Source organism: Geotrypetes seraphini, chromosome 7 (genome assembly GCF_902459505.1).
Source record: "Geotrypetes seraphini chromosome 7, aGeoSer1.1, whole genome shotgun sequence".
Lineage (NCBI taxonomy): Eukaryota > Metazoa > Chordata > Amphibia > Gymnophiona > Dermophiidae > Geotrypetes > Geotrypetes seraphini.
This window is the reverse complement of record NC_047090.1, coordinates 34,097,993-34,121,655: the sequence shown is the minus strand read 5'-3', so window position 1 is coordinate 34,121,655 and position 23,663 is coordinate 34,097,993. Positions and strand designations below refer to the sequence as shown.

At 45.6% G+C, this 23,663-nt stretch overlaps 1 protein-coding gene across 1 annotated transcript in view; it reads right to left on the bottom strand.

The window, feature by feature from the left end:
• Positions 1 to 23,663, bottom strand: part of C7H12orf50 (chromosome 7 C12orf50 homolog) — a 73,985-nt gene that overhangs the window by 8,818 nt on the left and 41,504 nt on the right. The window contains exons 10-11 of the mRNA XM_033951819.1: positions 17,325 to 17,441; positions 15,132 to 15,224 (exon numbers count right to left, since the gene is read on the bottom strand). Coding sequence (XP_033807710.1) covers positions 15,132 to 15,224; positions 17,325 to 17,441 — 210 coding nt within the window. The remainder of the gene's footprint in view (positions 1 to 15,131; positions 15,225 to 17,324; positions 17,442 to 23,663) is intronic.

Here is a 23,663-nt window from a genome sequence, read left to right as displayed (position 1 = left end):
AAAAACGAAGCAAGAATCAATAAACAGAGTCCACAGGTTGATTTCTCCAGGAATTATGACAGTATTGCTTTAATACTTTGCTTTTCAATGTCATCCAAGTTACTTCCTGAGAAATAAAAATAGATTCAGATGTAAACAGAAGTCCAAAAAAAAAAGAAAGAAAATGTTTGCTATTTCAATCTATTGATTCTCAATGGAGGACAATTTTATAATCAACCTCATAAATACACACGGTCAGTATACATAGAAAAAAAGGCTGAAATTTTTAAAAAAACGAAATGATTACACATAATTGGAAGAGCTACGACAGACTGAATTATACATTTTGGTGGACAAATATTTGTACCACTTATAAGTATGAGAGAATGAATGCGGAATGTTTAGGGTATAGTAATACATTTGATAGAGTGTGGAGCTCATTGACTGCATTTGTTACATCGCAATAATTGTCATGTATCTCTTTTTATTAGATTTCCTTACACATCCAGGGGGAGGGGTGGGGGGAAGGAAATATATTTTGATTATTAAAATGACTTAATTATAATATTGTAATCACATAATATGTCTTCTTGTATTAATAATTGGGAGGGGAGGAGAAAATGATTGTTTATGTATTAATTGTGTATTTAATAGTGCGTTTTATGCAGTGTTTATGTTCATTTAATTGTATTGCACTGTCAAAGTTTAAAAATCAATAAAGATTTATTTAAAAAATAAAAAAAAGGAAAGTCCTTGCATCCTTTCACTTACAAAATCACTGCTTAAATACATGAACCAAAGGCAACAGGTCAGTTTTTAAATGTCATTTTATTCATTCAGTACAGGTCTGCGTGTACGTGCAAAATGCCAGGCATATAATCCATTACAAATCCAGCAATATAGGTAGAACGAAAGGGAGCATTCAAGGCAATACACATAAAACTGAACATATATGCATTGATGGTAATTTTATATCAGGGTCAAGTAGGCATCTATTTGAAGCCTATTAGATAAAGACATATAGGCACCTATGTGTCTTTATAAACTTGCCCAACATCACAGCTGTACATCGGCTCAGGAACTGGGGTAAATGTCCACAGAAATGCACATATCATGACTCCGCCCATGCTCTGCTCAAAATCTACTTCCAAAAATGCCTGACTTGTAAACAAATACACAGGTTTCTTTGTCAACATGCAAACTTCTATGTGACAGCTTATGCGCAAAAAATGCCTTTGTAAAATTACCCCCATTCGTCGAATTTGCTTGGTTCAGCCCCAAAAGGCTAGGTATAAAATGGGTGACTGAGCCTAATATATAGCTGTGTGTATATAGGTACCAATATATAGTACTTCTATATGCAGAAGCACTGATATTTGGTACTTATACAGTTAGGTGACAATACTCAGCTAGTGGCAGTCAGTGTTTCTTTAAATGCTGCCAACGCGGCTGAATTTGACCCAGTGCTGGCCTGTATTTTGATACTGGCACTGAATACTGACCAATATTCAAAGGCTGTACCTGGATAGTTATCCAGTTAACTTAGAACAGTGGTGTAAATATGAGTCGGGGTTTGGGCCCACCCTTTCTTGCTCATGAGGCCTCCAAAGCACCTCAGTGGCAGTGCCTCACTCTCCTCTCTCCCTCTTCTGCACTGACGGTGTGGCATCTGTCCTTCTCTTTATGAAACACCCCCCCCCCCCCTTCCCAGTCTACCTCAGAACCGTCGCTGGTGGCAATTCCTATATGCAATCTGTGCTGGCCCTGCAGGCTTCCCTCTACTGCATTCCTGCCAGTGAAGAAACAGGAAGTGACATCATCGAAGGTAGGATGCAGTAGAGGGAAGCATACGGGGCTAGCACAAGTTTCCTACAGGAATTACCGCCAGCAGTGTCTCTGAGGTAGACTCCCTGCCTCTGCCCAGATCACCTCATCACTAACCAGATAGCGCCATGGTGGTCAGAGATGATACAGAGTGACACTAAGTGGCCATGTACCACTGAATATCTTGTGTGGACCCAGTTAGCACTAGATAGAAGCCTCTGTCTACCTGGTCAACTAGTGCTGAATATCGCCCCCTAGCTTCTATATTTAATAGAATGTCCATGTTTTTTGTGTATTTGGCAATTCTTTCAATATGCACACCAATGCTGAATACAGGAATGATTTGAAACATATAGATTAGACATTTCAAATTAATTGATCGATGTTCTGCTGAAAACTGACCTCGTCTATATTTGTGTCTGCTCCGGAGCACACAGAAACATACATGTGTGTTTGCTAGTTATAAATGTATAGCCCATGTTGCCAAAGCTGCTTATCCAGATTGGTAAGGGGGGGGGGGGGGGGTCAGGGGATGGAGCCTGGGAAAATTTAGGACAGCAAAAAATGCGGAATATCACTATTATCCAGGTAACTTCGGGTATTGCCTGTTATATCTGGATATTCATTGGCGGTAAATACCCCAATATAGGTGCTGATTATTTGGATATAACTTGGCTACAACAGCCTCATTTAAAACTAACACTGACGGCCACCGAGGAATGCTCACCTTAAGTTATTGGGTCGCTCTCCAAGGATGCTTTTATACACCTATATAGCAGCAAATCTATGGAATGCTCAGAAAACGTCTATAAAATTACCTCCAGAAGATCTGAGTTACTAAGGTCCCCTCTGAACCAGATACAGAATGGGAAAACAGCCTTAAAGGGCAAATCTATAAATTGGCTCCTAAAGATAGGCACCAAGGACTACATTCAGTAAATGGTGCTCGGATTTTGGGGCTGAAAAGAAATGGATGCTGAGCACTGCTTCATAAACGGTGCTCCGAGTTGGGCATCATTTATTCAGTAGTACCTGGATCTGTGCCCAAGTTTCAGGCATGAGGATTTACTCCAACTGAAACTTGGGGTAAAATCCCTGAGCCTAAATTAGGTATAGATCCCCCCCCCAAAATCAGTGGTGTAGTAAGCGGGGCCGGACCTATCCCGGGCGCTGTCTTGGTGGGAGCGCCGACACCTCTCCTATTCTCCACCCCCCACCCCCGTTCTTTCCCACTCCTCCCCCGTCACATGCTCACCATCAATTCCCTCCCCCCCCCCACCTTACCTCTAGCTCTTCAGGGCGCAAGCTCCTCACACCGGCCTCGGCGCTCCCCTCTGACGTCCTGTGACTAGGAAATGACAGGGGAGCCGACACCGGCGCAAGCAGCAAGTTTGAGATGCTCACACCGGGGAAGCTAAACAGGGAAAGGAAGGGGAGCACATGCGGGGGGGGGGGGGAAGGACTAGGGGGTGGAAAAGAGGGTGAGGGGGTGTGCCACCGCTCCAGACACCTCCCACCGTCACTATGTTGCTGCCCTAAATGCTATAAATAGTGCACACATCTTTAGTGAACGCGCCTGAACTGCACCTTCCCCTCCCAAGGCCGCACACCATTAAAGGATTTGTGTCACACATCTGTATAGAATAGCGCTTAGCAAGATGCACGCGTAAATCTGAATGGTTGCCAATTAACACCAATAATTGATGATCACTGCCCAAGTATTGGCGCTAATAGGCATGTTCATTAAATTGTGTGTGCAAATTGGGTGTGTGCCCAAATGTGCAATTTTTTAAGCACCATTTACCAAATTCCCCTGCAATTCTGCACCTAACACATAGAATTATAGCGCTTGTACACATGATTGGCACCTCAAATTAGCAATTACATGCATAAGTGCTAGGCGCTATTGCATAAAATGTGCACCAACATCGCTTAGTGCATAAAGTACGAGGGAGTATAAACATAGGCGGAGCATGGATGGGTCTCTGAGATACACATGCAAATTATAGAATACGATATGTTCATGCGCAATTCAGGGTACAGTTAGGTGCCAACAGTTGCAACTGCCATTGACTTGGCCTAACTGTTGACGCTTAACTTATGCTGGTGGTCTATAATGGAAATTTGCCACCAAGAAGCCATTGTGGAATTGGAGTTATGTGCACGGCATTGGGGCACCTAAATACTGGACTTGATGGACCTAAGGTCTGATCCAGTATGGCAATGCTTATGGGATTCTAGTTTCCATTCTAGAATTTTAGTGTAACTCATTATCAGTGTGTCTTACATTTATACAACTAGTTCTACCAGCCATACAGCTGGTATAATTGCACTCACATACATGTGGCAGGAATACGCACGGCTTACCATATTCTCTAAGTTACAAGCTTAAGTGAAAGCCCCACCCACTGCCCACCCATGTCTACACCCCATTGCATTTTGCACTATCCCCTGGATTCTATATATAGCATCCAAAGTTGCATGCCCAATGTAATGTACAAATTTATAGAATTGCCAGTTTATAGAATTGCCACCTTAGTAAATTAGACCAGTAATGCATGTGGTTCCAGTGAACACAGCTCCTTACATCCTGGCTGAATTACATGCCAAAGTTACATAGGTTGACAGAAAACCAGTTGTCTGTGCATTCCGACCAGCTAGAATATACAAGATGGCTTGGAAAAAGGACAATTTCATTTGAGTCCACGGTTATGTTGCCTCTGTAGTCCATGAAGATCAAAAGGTCATCCTAGCTGGTCAATATGCAAAAGCATTTAGGTATTCGATAGCAGAGGCGAGGCTGCTTACAAGTGTTGTTATTTAAATATTGTGGCATGCAAAAGGGATCCGTTTTAGATGGACAACTCCAAATCCATCCAAAATGTATCCATTTATGAAAACTAGTGGCCTGGGGTGTTCTTGGGAAGAGAGCCGAAATTTATCAATGCAGTGGTGAAATCCAGCTGCTTTCCAAATAAATGTATCTGTCTAGGTGGACTGAATAAATGGATAAGGAAGGTCGGAATACCGGTATTAGGCATAATGAAAATATAATCACCTCTTTCACTTCATGTGATGGCCATCTCTTTCAATATTGAACCCCAGGTCTCCACGTAGTTCAAATTCCTTTTACAGAAAGAAGAAAAATTCCAGCAGCTGCCATAGTACATTAGAAGCACCCCCACACAAGGAAAATTGAAAGTCAATACCTCTATCCAGCACGGACAGAAGAAAAGGAATTGATCTGATATACAGTATATATAGAACGCGTCTCTCCAGGGCTTGTTGAAAGCATAGGGAGGGACCTTTTCCCTTTGCATTAAAATATGAGAGCCACATTTGGTCTTCCTTTTGTGAATTTTATACCCCGGGTAAAGGTGCTGGCTTTTAGTTTTACCTGGGACTAGAATGCTTTCTGTGTACTGTGACTTGCGCAGTTTCCTAAATCACTGGGAAACTGTGCCAGAGCCTTGATCATCCTCTGTTAGTGCCAAGAGGCTACACATTCAAGGTAATTTCCAAACCCTGTTATATGGTGACTGGCTTGTACAAAATTCTATTTATGACTAAAACCAATGTGCTATTGCATTTGATCCGCGTTATTACATGAGAAATACATATGTTTCTTGCTTTGCATATTTTTGTATGGTTTTTTTTAATCCTTTTTGTTTTCTCAATCATGAGAAGCACTGCATGCATTATACCTCGATTTCTGAATTGCCATTAATATTTCATTTGTGAGCAGCATAATGCATCATATTTTTTCAACTGTGCATTTCCATCTGATTACACTGTAAATAGCAGAATATATTTTCCAAATAGTTTCTTTTTCCCTTTCTATTTGCTTCCATTTCCTCGTCTTCGTTCTGCAATCAGAATAAAGTGCAAAAAAAAATGGGTTGATTTTGTTTCACAAATCTAAATACCTATTTTTATGTTCTTGATTATATAGTCTTAATAATTTTTTATTGTATTTGAGATGCAGAACATTTTTCCTGCTCCATCAGAACTTGCTTTTGATGAGCTCTGACACCATGGGGGCAATTCTGTAAGTGGGCACCTCCTTTTAGGTGGCTGCGATGCCGTATGGTAGAGAGCCCAGTCTATGACAGCATCAGTTAGAGTTTAAAAAAGTTTGGATAACTTCCAAAAAGAGAAACCATAAGCCAGTACGATGGAGGCTGTGAAATCAACTGCTTATTCCTAGCATAAGCAGCATAAAACATGCTTGACTCTTTGGGATCTTGCCAGGTACTCGTGACCTAGGTTGGCCAATGTTGTAAATAAGATACTGGACTTGATGGACCTAAGGTCTGATCCAGTATGGCAATGCTTATGGGATCCTAGTTTCCATTCTAGAATATTAGTGTAACTCAATATCAGTGTGTCTTACATTTATACAACTAGTTCTACCAGCCATACAGCTGGTATAATTGCACTTACATACATGTGGCAGGAATACGTACGGCTTACCATATTCTCTAAGTTACAAGCCTAAGTGAAAGCCCCACCCACTGCCCACCCATGTCTACACCCCATTGCATTTTGCACTATCCCCTGGATTCTATATATAGCATCAAAAAGTTGCATGCCCAATGTAATGTACAAATTTGTGCAAAATAAATTGGATAATGAGCTCTGAACTAGAGAGCTGCACGGGAACGGAGACGACGGGAATCCCGCGGGACCCGCGGGTTCCCCCTTCGGGTCACGGGGATCCCGTGGGGACGCCCCCTAGGGTCGCGGGGATCCCATGGGTACAACTTCGAGGGTCGCGGGGTTCCTGCGGGGCTGGATGTATTCAGCCGCGAGGCTCGTCTCCCTATCTGCCCTGCCGCACACAGCTGAACGGAAGTCTTCCTGATGTCAGCGCTGACGTCGGAGGGAGGGCTTAAGCAAAGCCCTCCCTCCCTCCGACGTCAGCGCTGACATCGTGAAGACTTCCGTTCGGCTGTGTGCGGCAGGGCAGGCAGGGAAAAGGCAGTGGTACAAGGCGGGGGGCGGTCCGCCCCGGGTGCAGCACAGCCAGCCAGGTCCCCCGACTGACCAACAACAGGCCCGGTCCGTCAAACCTCCCTGCCCTGTAGCCGCGAATTTAAATTACTTTCTTACAGCAGCTTCAAAACTCCAGCTGCTGTAAGAAGGTAATTTAGATTTGTGGCTACAGGGCAGGGAGGTTTGTTGGACTGGGCCTGTTCTGTTGTCAGTCAGGCGGGTAAGCGCCACAAAGGTAAGGGGCAGGGAGGGAGAAAGGGAGGAAAGGTGGAGTGGAGAGGAAAAGGCGCTTAAGATAAAACTGACGGGGGAGAAGGAAGCTGAAAGCACTGGGGAAGACAAAGGGGTGGAGAAGGACGCTGAAAGCACATGGGGAAGACAAAGGGGTGGAGAAGGACGCTGAAAGGACATGGGGAAGACAAAGGGGTGGAGAAGGACGCTGAAAGGACATGGGGAAGACGGGGGTGGGGGGGAGAAGGACGCTGAAAGGACATGGGGAAGACGGGGGAGAAGGACACTGAAAGCACATGGGGAAGACAGAGGGGGGAGAAGGACGCTGACAGGACATGGGGAAGATGGGGGGGGAGAAGGACGCTGAAAGGAAATGGGGAAGAGAGAGTGGGGAGAAGACGCTGGCAGGGAAGAAGAGAGAGATGCCAGACTATGGGGGGAGCGGAGGGAAGAAGATGGGTGCCAGACCAATTTGGAAGGGGGGAGAAAGGGAGGCACAGTAACAGAGCAAATGGAAGACGCAGAGAGAAGAGAGACAGTGGATGGAAGGAATTGAATGAGAACATGAGGAAAGCAGAAACCAGGCAACAAAGGTAGGAAAAAAAATTCTATTTCTTTTTTTTTTTTTTTTTTGCTTTAGGATAAAGTAGTATATTAGTTGTGTTGATAAAAATTTATAAATATTAGAGGCTCTGGTAGAAACCCGTTTACAAAGTATGTATTCTTCCCAATTAATATTTCCAAATTAATAAAGTCTTTTTGCTTATTTGTAAATGGGTTTCTACCAGAGCCTTTAATTCAGTAGCATAATTAAATGAAATAACTATTTCTGTAGTTTATAGGGACGGGTGGGGACTGAGGGGATTCCTTGCGGGGACGGGTGGAGACGGAGGGGATTCCTCGCGGGGACGGGTGGGGACGGAGGGATTCCTTGCGGGGATGGGTGGGGACGGGTGGGATTCCTCACGGGGACGGGTGGGACTTTGACGGGGACGGGTGGGATTTCTGTCCCCGCGCAACTCTCTACTCTGAACCATCTATAATTGGATGCTAAACACCAATTATTGATGTTAACTAGTGTTTAAGCCCGTTACATTAACGGGTGCTAGAAAGCAGCCCCCTTTCCCTCTCCCCCTCCAGTTCCTCCCTGACTGTCTCTCCGTGGCCCCTTTTCTGTCTCCCCCCCCCAAAGCAAAGCTGTGTGCCTCCCAGCACACCCCTCCCCCAAAGCATCCCCCTTTCCCTCTCCCCCAACAGTTCCTCTCTGACAGTGTCTCCATGGCCCCCCTTCTGTCTCCCCCCCAAGCAAAGCTGTCTGCCTCCCAGCACACCCCTCCCCCAAAGCATCCCCCTTTCCCTCTCCCCCTCCAGTTCCTCCCTGACTGTCTCTCCGTGGCCCCCCTTCTGTCTTCCCCCCGCAAGCAAAGCCGTGTACTTCCCAGCACACCTATCTCACAAAGCAGCCCCCTTTCCCTCTCCCCCTCCAATTCCTCTCTGACAGTGTCTCCGTGGCCCCCTTCTGTCTCCCTCCCAAGCAAAGCTGTCTTCCTTCCAGCACACCCCTCCCCCAAAGCATCCCCCTTTCCCTCTCCCCCTCCAATTCCTCCCTGACTGTCTATCCTTGGCCCCCCCTTCTGTCTCCCCTCCAAGCAAAGCTGTCTGCACCCAGCACACCCCTCCCCCAAAGCAGGCCCCTTTCCCTCTCCCCCTCCAGTTCCTCCCTGACTGTCTCTCTGTGGCCCTTCTGTCTTCCCCCAAGCAAAGCTGTGTACCTCCCAGCACACCCCTCCCCCAAAGCAGCCCCTTTTCCCACTCCCCCTCCAATTCCTCCCTGACTGTCTATCTGTGGCCCCCCTTCTGTCTCCCCCCTAAGCAAAACGATCTGCCTCCCAGCACACCCCTCCCCCCGAAGCAGCCCCCTTTCCCCTCCTGTGAGAATTTTTACCTGCATGGGCCACCTGCAGCACCCTCCAGCCGTTCCTCTGAGCTGAAACTCCTTACCACGAGCTGTCCTGCTCCGTTCGGCCCCTCCCTTCTCTTAACGATCTGGCCTGCTCCGTTCGGCCCCTCCCCCTTCCCTTCCCACGGTGTAGCCTGCGTTCCAGTAGCTGGAGTCCTGTTCTTTTTCGGCCCCCCCCCCTTCCCTTCCCGTGGGCTGGCCTGCTGCAGCCAAAGGGTTTTTTTAAAGTTTAAAAGTGCCGGCGGCGGCTCCTCTCACAATCCCCGCCAGCGTCGGAAGCCTTGTCCGACGCTGGTGCAGGCTCGTAAAAGGATCCGACACCACAGCTTGAGAGGTGGAGAGCAGGGAGTACAGCGCTGCCGGCCAGTATGATGAAGTGAGGACGGGAGGGGGGAGTCGCTGCCGAGACGGAGTGAGGGACTCTTGTATGCGCGCATGCGCACTCTGCCGACCACAGAACTACAGATCAGGCAACACGGTGGTAGAGTGCACATGTGCGCTTAGCGTTTTATTATATTAGATTGACAGCCATTAAAAGTTGTTCGTGCATATGTATTCATACTATTCTATAAGGAAAGGTTCTTAACTCTCTTTGCATGTATCTGAAAAGGGGGTGCGGCTATGGTTGCCAGATTTGCTCTTTGAAAAAAGGGGATGTCTGGTCCTGCCCCCAGCCCCACCTCATTCCACCACCAGCTCCGCCTCGTTCTTCCCCCCCAGCCCCGCTGCCACACAAACCTCTCCAAGCTCGAAAGCTGCATTTGGAAGCCTTCACGCACGTGCAGACATCAACGCAATGACATCACATGCATGCATGCATGCGTATGATGTCATCATGATAAAGGCCGCGCATGCACAAAGGCTTCCAGATGCGGCCTCCAAGCTCGGGATTTCCAAAACCCAGACAAACCTCCACTTCCGTCGGTTCTGCTAGTTCTTTATTAGCAGTTACATAAAAACAAATAATAATGCCACTTAACCCATATAATAATCTGTAGCTGAGATCTAACTAAACTTATCCATCATCAGTTTGACAAAGAACATCCAATGTTGAAAGCATTGTTTGTTCTCAGCAGCAACTTGTTCAAATATCCATACTAAACATACCATTAGGCATAAATAAATATTCCCAAGAAGTATATCACATTTACTTCAAGAAAAAATCCTTAGGTACTAAATCACTCTTTTATGAAATGTTAACGTAAATGTTTGTTGGATTCACAAGCTTCAGCGGAGCCACTTAGTGCAGTGAGTCCTTTTGAGCACTAAGTGGCTCCACTGAAGCTTGTGAATCCTAAAAACATTTACATTAACGATTCATACTAAACATAGAATTTCACCATCCACCACAGACAAAACAATGGCATGAAATGAAGCAATTAGTGTCAAGAGAAGTGTGGAATAATTTGTAAGTTTCATGGCTTCACATCATTCTCTTCTTGGTTGGGCTGAGAACGTTTCAGCGGCCCCTCATATTATGATGTCATAATGCCTCCTTCCACCAATGCCTAAGAGCCAACCTCATCGGTGATGTCACAATGGCTTGGTTTCCCTATACTTGTGCCCATTTGCTAGATGCATTTGCCTCATTGAAATGAAAAGTGTCAAGAGAAGTGTGGAATAACTTGTATGTTTCATGGCTCCACATCATTCTCTTTTTGGTTGGGTGGAGAACTTTTCATTGGCCCCTCGTAATACCTTTCCATTCAAATAAAACATGCTGAGCCCCATTAACATTTCAAACAGTTTGGCTTCCTCCCTTTGCAAAAGCTTATAAAGCTGTAAAGTTGATAAAACATCTCAATCATTTTACAAAACATTTTTGAAATTATAGTGCATACCAGTTTGCATTTTTTCGGCATTATAATCTGGTTTTGTATGTGATATTCTTTTTCTCCAGGCTGGTGTGATATATGAAGAATTACTCCAGTTATCTGAAAGAAAAAAATATATTTTGCATCAATCCAGCTTTCCACTTCTTCCATTACATATAGACAAGGGTTGAACAATAAGTTGTAGGTGAAAGCTTTACAGTTTACTATCTTAATACCTTTGAACTAGCTATTGTGAGTTAAAGTTCCTTCATGAAGTGAGTATAGATGAAGGAAAGACAGCTCTCAAAAATAGGTTATAAATAGAGACATTATAACATGATGACAAATAAAGGCCAAACGGCCCATCCAGTCTTCCCATCCGCAGCATCCACTATCTCCTCCTCTCCCTAAGTCCAATAAGGTATATTATATACAACATATTTGATGACCTCTATCCTTGTAACTCTATATTGACTAATATGACAACCACACAACTTTATTCACCTCATTTAGAAATGTTCCTTGCAAAGGTGACTGCTACAAGTGAAATGTCTATGCTGGAGGCATATAACTTTGGACCCAATGAAAGGTATTTGATAAATTAAATAACAGCACTAAAAAAAACCCCAAACACAATTATTGTGCTTCTTTAACTTCAGGTAGTCGTGTAGCAAGGGAGGATGATGCCAAGGGTGATTGCACCCGGCTTTGCTGCGCCATGCACCACCCCCCCACACCCACACCCACTCTCCGTACCACTAGGGCGCCCCCCCCCACTCCTCCCCACCACTTGAGCACCCCCCCCAACATACCTCTTGAAATGTTTGCACTGATGTCAGCAACCTTCTGACATCATGTCCTAGTCCTAAGACCAGGAAGTGACATCAGAAGGAAGTGGCATCAGAAGGGAGCCAATGCCGGCACAAGCAGCAAATGGAAGATGCTGCTCATGTTGGCGAACATTGAAAGAGATCGGGGGGGGGGGGGGGGTGAGGAAGAGAGGCACCGGCACCCCCTGCGAAGATAGCACCCGGGGAATATATGAACACTACTATTTTAGACAGGATCCACCGCCATAGATCCTGTGATACAATACGCGCAGGAATGGATGTGCATGTGCCAGTTGCACATAGAAAGAGGATCAATTTTATTAGCATAAACGCTTAAAATATTAATCATAGTCAATGCAGCAACATAAATGCATGTGTCAGCTATTTTGGAAACCTACATGTTCCTGTTTTCTAAGAATGTCACAGAGCATGAAATCCTTTGCAAGCATTGCTTTTCGGGGGTTAAAAATCATTGGGGGATTAAGTGGGTGATCATTCCCAAACCTTCCAGTTAAGCATTGCACAAAATGAGCATCTTCAACATATTTATAAATGACCTAGAAATTGGCATGACGATACAAAGTTATTCAGAGTAGTGAGGACACAGAAGGATTGCGAAGACCTACAAAGAGACATAAATACGCTCGAGGAATGGGCCGCGAAATGACAAAAGAGGTTCAACGTGGACAAGTTCAAGGTGATGCATGTCGATAACAAAAATCATATGCATGAATACAGGATGTCCGGTGCTGTACTCGGAGAGAGCCCCCAGGAAAGAGTCTTGGGAGTACTTTTAGCCAAGTCACTGAAACCGTCCGCACAATGTGCGGCGGCGGCAAAAAGGGCAAACAGAATACTAGGAATGATTAAGAAGGGGATCACAAACAGATCTGAAAAGGTTATCATGCCTTTATACCGGGCCATGGTACGCCCCCACCTGGAATACTACATCCAACACTGGTCGCCGTACATGAAAAAGGACATAGTACTACTCGAAAGGGTCCAGAGAAGAGCCACGAAAATGGTTAAGGGCCTGGGGGAGTTGTACTACGAGAGACTAGAGAAACTGGGCCTCTTCTCCCTTGAAGAGAGGAGATCGAGAGGGGACATGATTGAAACATTCAAGATATTGAATGGAATTGACTTAGTAGAGAAAGAGAGATTGTTCACCCTCTCCAAGGTGAAGAGAACGAGAGAGAGTTAGAAACCTGGAACGCTCTTCCGGAGGCTGTTATAGGGGAAAGCACCCTTCAGGGATTCAAGACAAGGTTGGATAAGTTCCTACTGGAACAGAACATACGCAAGTAAGGCTAGATTCAAATAGGGCACTGGTCTTTGACCTAAGGGTTGCTGCGTGAGCGGACTGCTGGGCACGATGGACCACTGGTCTGACCCAGCAGTGACAAATCTTATGTTCTTATCTTTCTTTAACTTAGATTTCCCTGGGAGCAGGTTTAAATCTCAGCATCAATGCTGGCAGACATTCATATGCAATCCCCTTCTGCAATGGCAACACACAGTGGCGTAACAAGGGTAAGTGATGCCTGGGGTGGTAACACCTTTCCCCTGCCCTCTTCTCTTCCCTTCCCTCCTGCTCCTTCCCGACCCCCCTTGACATCCGCTCACCCCCTTCCCTTCCCCCATGCCTTTTTAATTTTCAAGACGAGAGCAACAGCACGAACTTGCTGCCTGCATCATGCCAGCTATCCCTCTGACGTCACTTCCTAGGTACGGGGCCTGGAAGTGACGTCAGAGAGAGGTGACACCAACATGGGTGGAAAGTTTGTAATGCTGCTCATGCAGGAAAAATTAAAGAAGTACGAGGGAAGGGGTGAATGCATGTGACGGGGGAGGGCATGAAGGAGGAGGACAGGTATCTGCGTCCTTTACAAAGACCGTGCCCAGGGCATGACCACACTCCCCGCACCCCCTCCCTTACTACACCAGTGGAAACACAGAGGTATCCTTTCATCCCATCCCATTAACACCCAAAACACGCCCAGACCTTTGCCCCCTTGTCACAACACATTTTCATGTTGTATGTGTTACATTTCTTGTATATCTCAGCTTTCCAAAATTAAGATGGACTTGGGAAAATCCACTGCTTATTTGTAGGATTAAAACTAAACAGTATAAAATCTTTTTTACTCTTTTGGTCAAGAAGCAGTGACTGAAGGAATGAAGTGATTAATGGAAATGTTATTTATACATTGTTTTGTTTTATTGTGTTTTATGCTGTTTTTTTGTGTTTTTATCTTATGATTATGTTTGGAGGTTTTTTCTGTAATCTGTAGGCATAAGCAGAATATAAGTTTTTTAAAAATAAATAAATAACACTGGGTTTTACTAAACTGTGGAAGAGCTTCGTAACACGGAATGGCGAGGTAAACGCTCCAACGCTCATAGGAATAGAATGAGCATCAGAGCATTTACCTTACCGGCCCGCGGTAAGAAACAATTCTGCGGTTTAGTAAAAGGAGCTCTAAATAAATAAATACCTGTGACCTGGATTGGCCACTGTTGGAAATAGGAAACTGGGATTGATGGATTTTCAGTCTTTCACAGTATGACAATGCGTATGTTCTTATGGAAAATACACATCTAAATGACAGGCAGATAAGGATTTGTTCAAAAGGTTTTGTTTTGGGTTTTTTTTTTTTTTAAATCAAAATGACAACTTGGGAGCACACTACTGATAAAAAAGTAGCTCTGTATTCAGTGTATTTTGAAGCCATAAGCTGCTACTACAGTGGAACCTTGGTTTGTGAGCATAAACCAAAGTGCTTGTATATCAAAGCAACTTTCCCCATAGGAGCTAATGGAAATGCGGGCGATTCGTTCCACATCCCAAAAAGATCCCCTCCCCCCCAAGATCACTGGCGCGCTTCCACCCCACCACATCCCAAAAAGACCCCCCCACCCCTGAGGCCACTGGCGCGCTTCCACCCCACCCCCGGGAACTGGCTTCGCCCACCCCCTCCCCCGAGAACAGCATCACCCCTTCCGCCCACCCAAATCCTTACCGCGATTGGGCACCAGCACGCAGCACAAACCCACAGGTCGTGCTGGTGCCGAAAGAGCCTGCCACTGATCTCTGCTGGGCCTTGCGCATCTGCGCATGCTCAAGGCCGCCTGGCTCCCGCTCTCTCCGAGATTCTAATGAGATTCTCAGTTTCTCATTAGAATCTCAGAGAGAGTGGGAGCCAGAAGGCCGTGAGCATGTAAAGATGCTCAAGGCCCAGCAGAGATCAGTGGCAGGCTCTTTCGGCACTGGTACATCCTGTGGATTGGGGCTGCGTACCTGTGCCCGATCGCGGTAAGGATTTGGGCGGACAGGCAGGGGGGGGCAATTCCGGTTCTCGGGGTGAGGGCTCACATATCAAGTCAACGCTCAGTTTGCAAGGGAAGATTTGCGAGAGTGTTTTGCTCGTCTGTATTTGCGAGAGTGTTTTGCTCGACTGTATTTAGATTTGTGAATACTATAAATACTATTCTCACCTGAGTATATTTTCTCACTTTTAGAAGGAGGTGACGTAGCTTTAATTTTTTTCCTCCAACCTGAAGGAGTATAACACGCTGAGGATGACTGATCTGAAAGAAAAGAAATATCGAAAACACGATTTTGCAATTTACCGGAGCTTGTTTTTTTAAACGCACATAGACCTTATAAATGTACACACCAGCTAACAGCCATGTGTACTGCAAATATACAAATAATTAATGTTATTTTGAATGCCAGCTGGTTTTTCTCATACATTTTGCATCTGATTTCAATGCCCAATGAAAAATTCCAGGAAGAATAGCGCAAAAATAAACAGTTCCAATTAGATAAATATATGAAGAAACAACAAGAGATTTAATCCATTATTTGAAACTAGCTTTTTGCAGTCTGTAAGCTATCCAAGCTCACAATAGGCATTAGCTCTGTATATTAGCTTTACATTGACTGTGGAGAAACTACAATACAGGATCTCTGGTCGCAGTCCTGCTGGAGACTCCATCCAGTCTTTCTCATGGACAAAGAAAAAATATGAAAAGAACTAGATTCCTTTATGCAATTTCCTCCTGATGAGACGGTAGAGGAATATTACACATAGGGTTACCAGATGTCCGGATTTCTCCGGACAGGTCCCCCTGTTGAGGACATGTCCAGGGGTCTGGACGGCTTTTCAAAACCCGGCACTTTGTCCGGGTTTTGAAAAGCTGTGTCAGGCAGGGAGGAAGTCCGCATACGCGCGGCCATCACGTGATTATACCACACGCCATCACGTGATTATACCACACGCATGCGCGGACTTCCTGCCCGATAAGAGCAGGCAGTGAGGGGCGGGGATAGGGCGGTCTTGGGGGTGGGATTAGAGCAGGGGTGGGCTTAACTGGGCAGGACTAGGGGGTCTGAATTTTCCGAAAGGAAAATCTAGCAACCCTAAATACACAGGCAGCATCTAGAGGGAGTAAGGTTCGCTCCTTCCCCCATCTTCCCAGGGACTTCAGGTAGGCCCGGGGAAAGGGGCTACTCTGGGTAGTGATGTAGTAAGGTGTGTGGGGGGGGGGGGGGACAAGGACCGCCCCGGGCTCTGTCTTGGTGGGGGTGCCGACACCTCTCCTTCTCTCTTCCCTCCCCCAATTCCCCACCGCTGTACATCTAGCTCTTCGCCAGCACAAGTTTGGCATTCCCCTCTGACGTTATTTCCGGATCCTGCAACTAGGAAGTGACATTGGAGAGAGAGAGAGAGAGCCAATGCTGGCATGGGCAGCAAGATAGAGATACTGCTTGTGCCGGGGGGAACTATACTGGTACTAGGGAAGGGGAATGCGCACATCTGGGGAGGGGCAGGGGAGCGGAGAAGAGGGGAGGTGCCTCCCACCCTCATTATGCCACAGATTCTGAATGGGTGGTTGGGATGGAGATGGGATGGGATAGGATAAGGACCTGTGGTAGTTGGGGGATCCTGTCTCATTGGGAGAGGGGCTAGAAGGGGTAGCAGAGGTGCGTGGACATGGCCAAGCACTGAATATCTGAGCCAAATACTATCCGTGGCTGTCAGCATTTAGAGAAATGCTGGCCACCGCAGGCTGAATGTCAGCTAGTCTGTGTTTATCCTACTTCTCCTTGAATTCTGGTACTGTTTTGGTCTCAACCACTTCTATCAGGAGGGTGTTTCCAAGCATCGACTGCCCTTTTGATTAAAAAAATATTGCCTGATGTTGCTTTTAAGCTACTTCCTTGCAGTTTCCTCTCATGTCCTACAATGTCCCCCTCCATTGGAAGGGAAATTTTTGCTCATTAATACCTTTCAAGTAGGTAAGGGAGGAATTCATCAAGCATCATTATGGCTTTAATGTGCGTTAAAAGAATTAGCGCGTGAAAGGGCGGTAAATGCTCCGACATCCGTAGGAATTGAATGGGCGTCAAAGCATTTGGTGCATGCGGTTTTGTAAAAAGGGCCCTAAATTCTAAAAGCCCATTCTACTCTATACCTATGGGCTTTTAGCTTTTAGCGCATGCTAATTCCCTTAATGTGCGTTAAAACCATAATGCTGCTTGATGAATTCCTGCCTAAACATCTAGAAAACAGAGGCTCCTGCAGATTCTTCTTTTTGCATTAGATTTCACATGGCATCATAGGTTCACATGTAAAGTGTCATGCTATTTGGTGATAGGAAAGAGGCCTGAATTCGGAAACTCACCAATGGAATGATTCAGCTTCTGTTCCTCCGCAGTGCCGAGTGTCTCATTGGGCTCCCTGGGTGTAGCTGGTGACCTGTTAGGTGCTGAAGGATTCTGGGATGTGTTCCTCACAACACCTTTCAGAGCAGGAAAATATGAATTCTCAATGATCTTTCGATGGTTTCTTTCTCCAAACCTCTGGTAATTGGCTTTGGCTTTTGGATGTCAGAGCAGCATGTCCACGGAAACATTTTTTAAGCATGCAGAAAAAAAGTGATGAGGTATCTGTAAGCTGCAAGTCTGAAATCACTAGCGTGTCACGACACAACAGCAAATACTAAGATGGTAGTTCTTCAACACAGTAGCATAGTAAATGATGGCAGATAAAGATCTGAATGGTCCATCCAGTCTGTCCAACCGTACCCACTCTTTAAATTACTGATTTAATTTAAATGTTCCTTCTTCTTAGCTATTTCTGGGCCAGCACCTAAAGATCTGCCCAGTACTGTGCTTAGGTTCCATCTATTGAAGTCTCCGCCAAAGCTCACTCCAGCCCATCTAAACCATCCCAGCTGTCAAAGCCCACCCTAGCCCATCCTCAACCAAAATGGCTATATACGGACATGCAAGTCTGCCCAGTACTGGCCTTAGTTCTTCAATATACAGTGTTCCTCCATGAATTCGCGAATCGCGGACTCAGTTATTCGTGGTATTTTCTGACTGCCTCCTCTGGTCAGAAAATATAGGGAATGAGTCCGCAAATCAGCCTTCTGCACAGCCGATTTCTCCTCCTCTCCCCCCCCCCAGTCAGCCAATCAGCCTTCTGCACAGCCGATTCCTTCTCCTCTCCTCCCCTGGTCAGCCAAACAGACTTCTGCACAGCCAATTCCTCCTCCTCTCCCCTCCAGTCAGCCAATCAGCCTTCTGCACAGCCAATTCCTCCTACTCTCCCCCCAGTCAGCCAATTAGCCTTCTGCACAGCCGATTCCTCCTCTCCCCTCACCCGGAGCATACCGGGTATGATTTACTGCACCCGCTGGTGTCCCAGCTGCCTTCTCCTGCTTTTTTACAGACTCAAAACCGCATTTGTGGTTTTTTGAAATTTGCGGGTGTTCCTGGATCATTGTCCTTTGATACTAAAATTCTGGAGATTAATTTGGGATCAGGTTAATAATTTATTAGAAAATCCAGTGGCATTATCATATGATACCGTTTTATTTGGAACATCTATGAGGGCAAAAAGTCAAATTTTGGCAAAAAATAATAAACTTTTGTTTATAATGACAGGGTTTGCCATGCAGCTTATCTTAAAGAATTGGAAAAATTAGGTGGAGGGCTAATTTCAATACAACGTCTAAGTTTGAGTTTGGATATTTTGGGAAAGACGTCCAAAAATCCAGTAGAGAAAATCTCCATTTTCAAAACTACAAGACATCTGTCTTTTTTTTTTTTAATGACCTATCTATTTTTGGCTATTTTCAAATACAAAAACATCGAACCCGAAAATGCACAAAAAACAAGCCATTGGGACGTATAAGCAGCCCGCAATCTTCGCAAATCGGTCACACAGACATGAGCAGAGGGGGGCACTCTAGGGGGTACTGCAGTGAACATCACATTCAAAAGTCCCCAAAACACCCATCCAAAACTTACTGTACCCACTTACACACCACAACAATAGCCCTTATGGCTGCAACTATCGTCTTTATGTACTATAGATACAGTTTGGTTTATGGTTTATTAATTTATATTCCGCCTTTATCCAAGGTGGAAAACAAAGTAACACACATAATTTGTTTATATGCTTCTATGTGCATGTAATTTATAATTTTAATGAAATTGTTGGCACTGCAGCTTTATCAAGCGCTTCTTTATGTCATTTTTGGGTGTCTTTGTTTTGAAAATGATCCCCATAGTAAGCTAGTCTTATTTGTATTTTGGGGGTTCCCATTTATTTTTCTTCATAATTCTCTATAGTGGGAACTTTTTTATAATAATAATAATTTATTGTTTATATACCGCCAAAGCCAAAGTAGTTTGAGGCGGTTTACAATAAAGAAGAGCTGGACATACAGCGAAAAAACAATAAAGTCTTTGAGTACATGAAAATTTGTACAGAGTATGATAAGTTTCAAGTTTATTAAAATATTTGTTTGACCGCTTAATCTAATTTCTAAGCGGTTAACATAATAAAATTACATAAAAACAAGTTAAACAGTTACATTGAGACGTATATTAAAACAGGGAAAACAAGTGACTTGCACAGACATACAGCAACAAAAGGACGGATGGGTAAGAACTACAATTGATATAGGATAGGCAGAACATAAATGGCTAAAACAATAGGTTAGGTAAAAAATTGTTAAGAAAGATTAAGATTTGATTATAAACTTGGCCCTTAAAAGGGCATTTTAACAAAAAGCGTCTCGGAATAAAAATGTCTTTAATCCTTTTCTAAATTGTTTTATATCTGATTCGTTACAAAGATATATAGGCAATAAATTCCAGAGAGAAGGAGCAGTAACAGCAAAGTTGTTGGTGCGTAAAGTATTAATTGATTTTAATGAAGGTATAACTAAAAGTTTTTGAGAAGTTGAGCGGAGGGATTTTGACGTAACATACGGGATTAAAAGGCTATTAATAAAATCGGGTTGGTTATTCATTCTGGTTGTAAATGTTAAAAGTAAAATTTTATCATTAATCCTGTATTCGATTGGCAACCAATGAGCGTTGATTATGTTGGACGATGGGGACAGGAAGGGAGTGATTAAGGAGGATAAAGAGGTAGCTGAGAGGTTGAACACGTTCTTCTCCTCGGTTTTCACGAGCGAAGACAAATCTAATATACCAGACTCAGAGGAGCTCATGAGTGGGGAACAGGTTGAAAAATTAGAGCACATAGAGGTAAGTAGGGAGGATGTCCTCAAACAGATAGACAGGTTAAAATGCGGCAAATCACCGGGCCCGGACGGGATCCATCCAAGGGTTCTGAAGGAAATAAGACAGGAAATAGCGGGCACAATACAACATGTTTGCAACCTATCCTTGAAAACTGGTGAGGTGCCAGAGGACTGGAAATTGGCAAATGCCACACCCATCTTCAAGAAGGGATCGAGGGGTGACCCCGGGAACTACAGGCCGGTGAGCCTGACTTCAATTATAGGGAAGATTGTGGAAGCTATGATCAAGGACGGCATTTGCGAGCACATCGAGAGAAATGGCCTACTGAGAACAAGCCAGCACGGATTCTGTAAGGGAAGGTCGTGCCTAACGAACCTTCTGTACTTCTTTGAGGGAATAAGCAGTCGGGTGGACAATGGGGAGCCCATAGACATCATTTACCTCGACTTTCAAAAGGCTTTCGACAAGGTGCCACATGAAAGGCTACTTAAGAAGCTGTGGAACCACGGGGTGGGAGGGGATGTGCACAGATGGATCAAGCACTGGTTGTCGGGAAGACTGCAGAGGGTTGGAGTAAAGGGTCAATATTCTGACTGGCGGGGAGTCACGAGCGGTGTGCCCCAGGGATCGGTGCTGGGGCCTTTACTCTTTAACATATTCATCAATGACCTGGAAAAGGAGGCAAAGTGTGAGGTTATAAAATTCGCAGACGATACCAAACTGTGCGGCAGAGTTACGACCAGGGAGGAGTGTGAAGACCTACAAAGGGACCTGGACAAGCTGGAAGACTGGGCAAACAAATGGCAAATGCGCTTCAACGTGGACAAATGCAAGGTCATGCATATAGGGAAAAAGAACCCGTTGTTCAGCTACAAATTAGGGGGGGTATTGTTGGGAGACAGCAGACTCGAGAGAGACTTGGGTGTGCTGGTGGATGCATCACTGAAGCCATCTGCACAGTGCGCAGCAGCCTCGAAAAAAGCCAACAGGATGCTGGGCATCATAAAGAAGGGCATAGCAACCAGAACACGGGAAGTCATCATGCCATTGTATCGAGCGATGGTGCGTCCACATCTGGAATACTGCGTTCAGTATTGGTCGCCGCACCTCAAGAAGGACATGGCGGTACTTGAGAGAGTCCAAAGGAGAGCAATGAAATTGGTAAGAGGGCTGGAACACTGCTCATACGCCGAGAGGCTGGATAGGCTGGGGCTCTTCTCTCTGGAGAAAAGGAGGCTCAGGGGAGATATGATAGAGACCTTCAAGATCATGAGGGGCATAGAGAAGGTGGATAGGGACAGATTCTTCAGACTGAAGGGGACAGCAAATACGAGGGGGCATTCTGAGAAACTGAAGGGAGACAGGTTCAAAACAAATGCAAGGAAGTTTTTTTTCACCCAAAGGGTCGTGGACACTTGGAATGCGCTACCGGAGGAAGTGATCAGGCAGAATACGGTACAAGGATTCAAACAGGGATTGGATGGATTCCTGAGGGATAAAGGGATCGTGGGATACTGAGGGAGGAGCTGGGATGTAACACAAGTATAGGAAGTTAATCAGGTAATGAGTATAAACTAACCTGGTCGTGCATGTGCAAGACCGGAGGGCTAGGACTTCGATAGGAAGGCAGGACTTAAATGGGAAACCAAGGTGGCAAGGGAGCCCCTTCTGATGATTCAGACAGGTCTTGACCTGTTTTGGGCCGCCGCGGGAGCGGACTGCTGGGCGGGATGGACCTGTGGTCTGACCCGGCGGAGGCACTGCTTATGTTCTTATGTTCTTATTAGAAGGGGGGAGATGTGATCATATTTATTTGCCCCGCTAATGATCTTAATAGCGATATTTTGGACGATCTGTAGTCGTCTGATCTCCTTTTTTGTAATACCCTTATAAAGGGCATTACAGTAATCTAAACAGGAAATTACCAATGAGTGAATTAAAGTTTTCAGTGCGGCAGGTTCCAGTAACTTAGAAAGAGAATGAATCATTCTCAATTGATGGAAACATTCTAGATTTTAGGCTCTTATATCTCTTGAATAATGAAAATTGTCCCCAGGTAGGACAATTTTCACAGCCACATACTGGAGTAAATAGTGATTTTCCTGGGTAAATTAACCTGACTGAAATTGCCTTCATTCAGTCTGGCTGAAAGTATTTGGGAAATATCATAGGATGTGTAATTTTATCTGGACTGCCAAGAGGCATTTCCAAAGGCTTATTTAATTTGGAGAGAAAAGTAGTACAAGCACGTGACATTTTTATGGATACCACTCCTGATCACCTGCATAAAGACAAGAGTAAAAGTTCTTTATATATATTTTTTTTCAAGCAGAATCATATTGTATTGACTGCTCAAAATTTTAGTGTAGCCAAAAAGTAGGGTGACCAGGCCCGCCCAGTTTCACCCATCCCCACCCCATTATACCCTAGCTCCACCTGCAGCTCTATCCCCCAGCCCTCTCCACCCCCCCATCCCCGCTGTCTGTTCATTGGGCAAGAAGGAATCCGCGCATGCATGGATGTGACACAATGATGTCATGCAAATGTGTGCGTGATGTCATGTGTTGCATGTGCGGATGCCCCCTCCTGACGCAATTTCTTTTTAAAACCTGGACAAAGTACCGGGTTTTGAAAAGCCGTCCGGACCACTGGACATGTCTGGGAAAACTGGATGTCTGGTGACCCTACCAAAAAGAAAAAAAAAACTGCTTTGTACAGAAATATCAGCCCTCTGCATTGTACTTTAGAATAGAGAGCTGCACGGGAACGGGGATGACGGGAATCCCGCGGGACCCGCGGGGATCCCGCGGGTTCCCCCTTTGGGTCACGGGGATCCCGTGGGGACGCCCCCTAGGGTCGCGGGGATCCCATGGGGACGCCCCCTAGGGTCGCGGGGATCCCGTGGGGACGCCTCCGAGGGTCGCGGGGTTCCTGCGGGGTTGGATCGGAGTGCACTGCATTCGAGCCGCGAGGGTAGTCTCCTCCTCCTTACCTGCACTGTCGCAGCACACAGCCGACCGGAAGTCTTCCCGATGTCAGCGCTGACGTCGGAGGGAGGGCTTAAGCAAAGCCCTCCCTTCCTCCGACGTCAGCGCTGACATCAGGAAGACTTCCGGTCGGCTGTGTGCGGCAGGGCAGGTAGGAAGAAGGCAATGGCGAACGAAAGAGGGGGGAGGGGGCGGTCCGCCCCGAAGAATGTGCACAGCCGGTCAGGTCCCCCGATCGACCGACAACAGGCCCGGCCGACAAATCTCCCTGCCCTGTAGCCGCGAATCTAAATTACCTCTTACAGCAGCTTCACTACTCCAGCTGCTGTAAGAAGGTAATTTAGATTCACAGCTACAGGACAGGGAGATTTGTCCGACCGGGCCTGTTCTGTTGTCGGTCGGGTGCGGAAACGCCACAAAGGGAGGGAGGAAAGGTGGAGTGGAGAAGAAAAGACACTTAAGGGGGGAGAA